We start from the raw sequence: 7,655 nt of genomic DNA on the forward strand, positions 1-7,655 counted from the left end.
TTCGACAGCTGACGCGCGCGCATGCGCCGTCGCGCCGTCGCCCACTCTTCCACCATCTGTGCATCCCTTCCTCCTCTACACACCGCGCGCGCTTCACTCCTCCACCATCTGTGCACCCTTCCTCCTCTACACACCGCGTTCGACATCTACAATTCTCCTGATTCTCCAGTGGACGCGCATGTGGCGTCGCGCTTCGAGAACATTCAACAGCTGACAGTGCATGCGCCGTCGTGCTGTATATATACTCAAGGTCGGCGCTCGCTCGCTCAGTTGCCGCTCGTCGGTTGGTTTGTACGGCGCGTCGACGTCCAAGGTCGCGGTGAAATGAATTCCAACGAATCCACAAACACAATGATCGACGTCCCTTCGACCAGCGCCGCCCTTTCGCATACGTGTGTACGTGTTCACTCATTTAACACCCCCTCCTACAACCACGTTAACCAATTTAGCCACCGACCCAAGTAAGTCGCAATTTAACACCCCATTTCACAACCACGTTAACCAATTTAGCCATCGACCCAAGTAAGTCGCACTTTAACACCCCGTTAACCAATTATATGGTCCGCATCCTCCTCAGTGTTCCCCCGAGGGGAGCTGCGGGCAATTTTTTTGTACCTGTTCGCTCGAGTCAAAATAAGAGTTTTTATAAAAACTCTAAGTATAGTAAGCTTCGGCAGTAAGCTTCGGCAGGATCCGTATGGAAATACCACGAATGGCCAGTGGCGCTGAACAGCAGACGCAGAAGGAACTGCAATGATTCAACTACAGCCTCCTGTGGGCCACAATTACCGCAAATCAGCGGCTAAAACAAGAGATATCTTTAGATCTTATTTTGTAAGCCCACAGGGGGCCGTGCCTTGGCAGCGGGCGTCCGCCGGACTACGCCCTTAAAGTTTTTACAAAATGTAACGAAGTTTACATGCCAAGGTGAGCGATGACTTTTTAGCGAAAAAGTCAAGGGAAGTCAAATATACAAATAACGAGATAGCCCACATTCAATTTTCATTCTTTCTTTTTTTAAGAGGGGGGGGGGGGGGCATGTATCAGCTCATATTTTGTGACATACCGTGTTTTCTTTTCATTGAAGTTCGAGTGTCGTTTCACCTTAGTTATATTGTTGTATAGTACACCACACTCCATCCCAGTATTATTTTATATGTTATGTTTAATATTTTATTTCTATGTTTCTGGGGCTACTGACGTGGCTTCGGAAATCGAGTGTTTATGCATCAACACCTGTGTATTGCCGCTAAGCAAACATAAAATATTACTGGAAAGTACATTATCTATAATTTCATGCAGAGTGTCATATTTGCCTATACAGAAAGTTCAGTTTGAACACCTATGTGCTTGAATTGGCCATTCAATAAATACAGATACGGACGCATGAAGTTCACTGTCTAGCTCTATTTTATTTTCAATCTGCACTCACCAATCGTATGAACGCAGTGAAAGAGGACGGCGCCCCTCGCTATAGGTGGAGCAAATATGGAGTAGATCCAGCTTCAAATTTGTGAACATTTCTTGTGGCGTGCTTTGCAGGTATGGTTTCAAAGACAAAAGAAATAACCCGTTAGCGTCCATCGGCTTGTGAGCCGCAATGACGTTGCGCACTGCGTTCAGTTCGTCATCGACAGTTTCCAATTCTCTTTTTCGCTGCTGCTTTGACCTTTGTTGTGGCGTCGATGAAACTTCCTCACTTTCTCTTGGGCAGCTGGCAGCCTGTGATGGATTGGAAAGTGGTGGATTGGAAGGCGGTAGATTGCAGGGAGGCGGTAGGTGGAGTGGCGGATTAGGTGGTGTTGTAACCCGTTCTGATACGCTAGGTTTTTGGAATATAAGTTCAAACGGATTTCTTGTGGCGGGGCAGTTATCAACATCGGAACCATTCCGGAAAGCTTGCGATGGGAGGTCGAGTGGCTCCACAGGCAAGGATGTTGGAACCACTGTTTCCTCGCTGGCATCCATGTTACTGATGCTCCTGAAAGCAATGTATAATTCAGTAAATAAATGCACTATACATTACAAAGGCGACAGCAAGCATACGAGTACTATGTTACATTGGCTATTTAAAACTCGTGCTTAATATTGCCACCTGATATTTACGATTACGTCACGTACCACCTAGGTTCCAATACGTCTCTGAGGAAAGTCATCTGTTCAGTGTGCGGCCAATATGCTGTCTTCGATGGAGCTGCAGCACCGCTCTTTTTGACTTTTTTTTCTTCTTTTATTTTTTTCCTGAATGTGTCCTTGAGGTTCTTCCAACGTGCTTGTAGTTCGTCTGCTGTCACTGAATAAGAAAAATTTCACATTAGAGCAAATCTTTTAGAATAATATATGCCTGGCATATATTATTCTAATATATATGCTGGAAATAATAATAATATATGCCTGGAATAATATATGCCTACTTTGAAACTATAAGTTAAAAAAATAAGTCTTGTCACGAACAACGTGTACGAAAAGAAAATGTTCACGAACGGTAGAGAAATAATCCCATGTGACACGTGACGCATCTCGTTCCTAAATTTTATAAAAGCAAATGGGAACGTGTGTGAGCATTCAAAATGATGAATTGATGGACTTTAGTGCCACCCCATAGCTTTATGCTTGGTTCTTCAGTTATGCACACACGCACACATGGTCGTATACATGCAAAAAGACATTGTTTACTTACCAGATTCATCGACTTCTTTAAGAATCTCGGCAACTTCTTCCAAGAGGATCATCTTCTTTTGCTTATTCCGGAAATGTTTACTCTTTACGTCCCAAAGAATAGGTCGTTTAGCAACTTCAGCAATCAACAACTCATTGAAAGTAGCGCGAGACATTTGTGGGCTGGGGAGAGGACGGATGTCGTCTGCTACTCAGTCGGAGCGAGTTGTTCTGTAGAACCAGTTTCTCGCAGCGCGCGCGTCAACTTCTCGACTCCACGCCCGTCATCACGTGTCAAACGACGTCACTGGTCGCTCTGCCGCTTGTGCCGCAAGCGAATTTTTCCAACTCGGGCGAATTTCACAAGGGCGTCTAGTCGCCGCGGTAAAAACCTGTTTTAGCCGTGCGCGGCGGCTGTCGCTCCGCTCTTGGACCAAAATCGCTTGCATGTGAAACGGGCTTTACAACACACATCTTGCAATAGCAGCCTTTTTTTAAAATATGTTGCAGGTTTTATTTTTGTTAATATAAGAATTTAAATCATGCCTAGAAATCAAATATACAAACTGTGATGACGTTTATTCGAGCCGAGAAGTCGCAACGAGGTCGCAACGGAAAGTGGGCGTACGGCCAGTCTGACAAAGGCGGCACAAACTCTCGCGCAAGCAAAGCACGGGCTTTTCGTTGTCTTCCGAAGGCGCATACGCGTTGGTGCGTATGCTCCACTACAATACCCCCGGGGTGAAGGGTAGCCATCCTGGCGACTCAGGGAGTAGGCACAATGAGGGGGTCGTAGTAGGGCTTGAGACGGTCGACGTGTACGGTCTCGCGTCCTCGACGGCGCAAATCTGGTGATTGTGTTAACGGCTCGATGATGTAATTCACCGGGGAGGTCGCGTCAATGACACGGTACGGGCCATGGTACCGGGCCAGAAGTTTAGAAGACAGGCCAGGAACGTGCGGGGGCGCCCAAAGCCACACAAGGGAGCCAGCACGAAATGTAGGAGCTATGCGGTAAGCGTCGTCGTGTCGAGTCTTTTGTAGACCTTGAGCCTCACTTGTCAGAGACCGAGCCAACTGACGGCAGTCTTCAGCGTATCTGGCGACTTCCGAAAGCGGGGAGCACTCAGATGCATCAGGGCGGTACGGTAGTATAGTGTCGAGTGGGTGGGAAGGTTCGCGGCCGTACAATAGAAAGAACGGGGAAAAACCGGTAGTCGCTTGCGTCGCGGTGTTCTAAGCGAAGGTAACAAAGGGCAATACAGCGTCCCAGTTAGTGTGGTCGGAGGAGGTGTACATCCTCAGCATGTCGCCAAGTGTGCGGTTGAACCGCTCAGCAAGACCATTTGTCTGTGGATGGTATGCGGTAGATTTACGGTGGATAATGTTGCATTCAGCGAGGATAGCTTGGATGACCTCCGACAGGAACACTCGACCCCTATCACTGAGTAATTCCCGCGGAGCACCATGGCGTAGAATGAAGCTGCGGAGAATGAAGAGTGCAACTTCGTGGGCGGTCGCTGCCGGTAGAGCTGCAGTCTCAGCGTAGCGTGTGAGATGATCGACTCCGACAATAATCCACCGGTTTCCAGAGTTACTATATGGGAGGGGGCCATAGAGGTCTATACCCACGCGGTCGAATGGGCGAGCCGGGCACGGGAGCGGCTGTAACATGCCAGTAAGGTGTCGCGGAGGTGTTTTGTTCTGTTGGCAAGTGGTGCAAGACTGAACGTATTTCTGCACAAAACGATACATTCCTCGCCAGTAATAGCGTTGGCGCAGCCTTTCGTAGGTTTTCAGGACACCTGCGTGAGCACTTTGGGGATCTGCATGGAAATTCATGCAGATGTCAGAGCGCATATGAGTTGGGACAGCAAGGAGCCACTTCCGACCACCAGGCGTGTAGTTGCGGCGGTACAGAATGTTGTCACGTAAGGCAAAGTGGGCTGCTTGCCGGCGCAGCGATCTCGTGGAAGGGACAGGAGACGAATTGGTAAGGTAGTCGACTAACAAGGCAAGGTATGGGTCTTTACGCTGCTCCGAAAGCATGTCAGTGCTGTCGAGTGGTGACAAGGTGGTAAAAGGGGGTGACAGAGAAGCCACATCTGGTGTTAATGGCGATCGGGAAAGTGCATCGTCGTCCGCATGCTTGCGACCGGAACGATATACGACACGGATGTCGTATTCCTGCAATCGAAGTGCCCAACGGCCCAGACGTCCGGACGGGTCTTTCAAGGAGGACAGCCAACATAGAGCGTGGTGGTCGGTGACCACGTCGAAAGGACGGCCGTAAAGGTACGGGCGAAACTTCGTAAGCGCCCAGATTATGGCCAAACACTCCTTCTCTGTCACGGAGTAATTCAATTCAGCCTTCTTAAGAGCGCGACTTGCATAAGCGACTACGTATTCGGTTTGGGTGCCTTTCCGTTGTGCCAAAACTGCGCCAAGACCAACGCCGCTTGCATCAGTGTGAACTTCTGTGGCAGCAGTGGGGTCGTAGTGGCGAAGAATAGGTGGCGAGGTCAGCAGGCGGCGCAGCTGGTGAAATGCGTCGTCACATGCAGGTGACCATGCTGATATACCTTTGCTGTTGGAAAGCAGACTAGTCAGAGGTGCAATGATGGACGCGAAGTTGCGCACGAAGCGACGAAAGTAAGAGCAAAGACCAACGAAACTTCTTAGGGCTTTCAGTGATGTGGGCATTGGGAAGTCAGCGACAGCTCGAAGCTTATCGGGGTCCGGAAGAACACCGTCTCTTGTGATGACGTGTCCCAAGATGGTTAGTTTTCGGGCTGCGAAGTGGCACTTCTTGGTGTTAAGTTGTAGGCCTGCAGAAGCTAGACACGTCAGAATCTCGTGGAGACGACGAAGATGTGTCGGGAAATCAGCTGAAAAGACTACGATGTCATCTAGGTAACACAAGCAAGTTTTCCACTTGTGGGCCCGCAATATGGTATCTATCATGCGTTCAAACGTCGCAGGCGCGTTGCAGAGCCCAAATGGCATGACTTTGAACTCATACAGGCCATCCGGCGTTACAAAGGCTGTTTTAGGGCGATCACATTCAGCCATTGGCACCTGCCAATACCCAGAACGCAGATCCAAGGATGTGAAGTACTCGGCGCCTTGTAAATAGTCAAGAGCATCGTCTATTCGTGGAAGCGGGTAGACGTCTTTCTTTGTAATCTTGTTTAAGCGGCGATAGTTCACGCAAAATCGAACGGTGCCATCTTTTTTCTTTACCAGAACCACGGGTGACGACCAAGCGCTTTGAGAAGGCTGTATGACTCCACGTTTAAGCATGTCATCTACTTGCTCCGTAATGACGCGGCGCTCTTCGGCAGAAACGCGGTAAGGACGCTGTCGCAGAGGCGAATGTGAGCCGGTGTCAATAGTATGAGTGACAGTCGTGGTGCGGCCCAAAGCAGGTTTCTGAAAGTCGAAAGAAGAGCGAAACTTGTTAAGGAGAGCAACAAGTTGGCTGCGATGCGAGGGGGGAAGGTCTGCGTCAATAGCATTGTCGAAGGCTGGTGAGCTTGATGGCTCAGACGCCTGAGTGATTGCGGCAATCTGACATGGCGTTTCGTCGGGAAGAATAATATCATTGATATGGTCGACAGGTTGCACATATCCTAACGTTTCACCACGAAGCAAGCCAATGGGGTAGTTGCAGTGGTTGGTAACCAGCATTACGGTTAAACCAGACGCAATCGTAAGAACGGCAAATGGGAGCACGATGCCCTTGCGTTCAGTAAAAACAGGGGATGGCGTAAACACCACCGTGGCGTCAGGTTGCGCCACACATGAAAGGCTAATAGGGACTGAAGCTTCCGGAGGCAAGGTGATGTCGTCGTCAGCGATGAGTTTGCAGAGCAGTGGTGAATGGTCGGTTGGTGGAAATTCACAACTTGGCACTAGGGACACTTCCGCACGGCAACAATCGATGATAGCTTCATGACCTGATAAGAAATCCCAACCCAGGATGAGGTCATGAGAGCAAGATGGTAGTACAAAAAATTGGACGATGTACAAAACGTCTTGGATGACGACGCGCGCCGTACACACAGACGAGGGCTGAATGCGTTGCGCGCTAGCCGTGGACAGCACGACGCCACAGAGAGATGTGGTCACTTTCTTCAGTTTGCGACAAAATTTTGCGTTCATCACCGAAACGGCGGCCCCAGTATCAATTAACGCTTGTGTGGCGACTCCCTCAACATTGACATCAACAACATTTCGCGGCGAAAATGGAGGCCTTGATAATTGCGCAGAAGTTGCAGTTCTTGCCTCTGGAACTGCACTGATTAGTTTCCCTCCTCAGGAGGTGGTCTACGACGCATAGGAGATGGCGATCGGCGACGAGGAGATGGGAAACGAGAAGTCGATGGGCGACGATCCGAGTCAGAGTGCCTTTGTTCGTATGCAGACGTGGTGGCCTGCTGCGACGCATAGGTAGGAGTTCCAAAGGAGGCGTACGCAGGTGTGGGACGGCGGCGGCAGTAGCGTGCAATGTGGCCAGCGATGCCACACGCGAAGCAGATAGGACGGTTGTCATGGGTGCGCCACTCATTAGATGGACGGAAAAAGCGAGGTGAGGGCCTGTAAACCGGAGGCGCTGCCGGAGGAGGTGGAGCCGATAAGGATACTGGTTGCGGTGGGGGTCGCGCAACCACAGCTGCGTAGCTGAGAGGTGAAGATGGTGCAGGTGGTGCGTAGCTGACAGCTGAGAGATTAGATGCTGCTGAAGTGCATGCGTAAGGGGCCTGCACTGTAGGTAGGAAGGACATCGCAAATTTCAGTGCGTATGGCCTGCTGCAGTGTCGAAGGCAGACTTGCGGTGGGCGCGTCGCTATGCGGCAGCAGGGAGAGCTGTCGGGCAACTTCCTCCCTGATGAAGTCTTTGATCTGGTTGGACAGACTTTCTTGGCGAACGTTGACATTTGCGAGTGCGACAGCCGAGATCGAATCTGGTGGTGAGACACTCTGTCGGGCGATGG

At 50.1% G+C, this 7,655-nt stretch overlaps 1 protein-coding gene across 1 annotated transcript; it reads right to left on the reverse strand.

The window, feature by feature from the left end:
- Nucleotides 1–1,392: 1,392 nt before the first annotated feature.
- Nucleotides 1,393–2,912, reverse strand: LOC119169898 (uncharacterized). The gene is made up of 3 exons (XM_037420904.2): nt 2,681–2,912; nt 2,122–2,293; nt 1,393–1,981 (listed from the first exon to the last, which is right to left on the reverse strand). The coding sequence occupies exons 1-3, from the start codon at nt 2,832–2,834 to the stop codon at nt 1,429–1,431; spliced, it is 879 nt and encodes a 292-aa protein (XP_037276801.1). The 5' UTR covers nt 2,835–2,912; the 3' UTR covers nt 1,393–1,428.
- Nucleotides 2,913–7,655: the final 4,743 nt, after the last annotated feature.

This window comes from Rhipicephalus microplus, chromosome 2 (genome assembly GCF_043290135.1).
Source record: "Rhipicephalus microplus isolate Deutch F79 chromosome 2, USDA_Rmic, whole genome shotgun sequence".
Taxonomy (NCBI): domain Eukaryota; kingdom Metazoa; phylum Arthropoda; class Arachnida; order Ixodida; family Ixodidae; genus Rhipicephalus; species Rhipicephalus microplus.

Coding starts and splice junctions, on each gene's coding strand:
- LOC119169898 (XM_037420904.2), bottom strand. CDS start 2,834: ATGTCTCGCGCTACTTTCAATGAGTTGTTGATTGCTGAAGTTGCTAAA. Junction 2,294..2,680: donor TAAAGAAGTCGATGAATCTG/GTAAGTAAACAA, acceptor TTTCTTATTCAG/TGACAGCAGACGAACTACAA. Junction 1,982..2,121: donor GACGTATTGGAACCTAGGTG/GTACGTGACGTA, acceptor CATTGCTTTCAG/GAGCATCAGTAACATGGATG.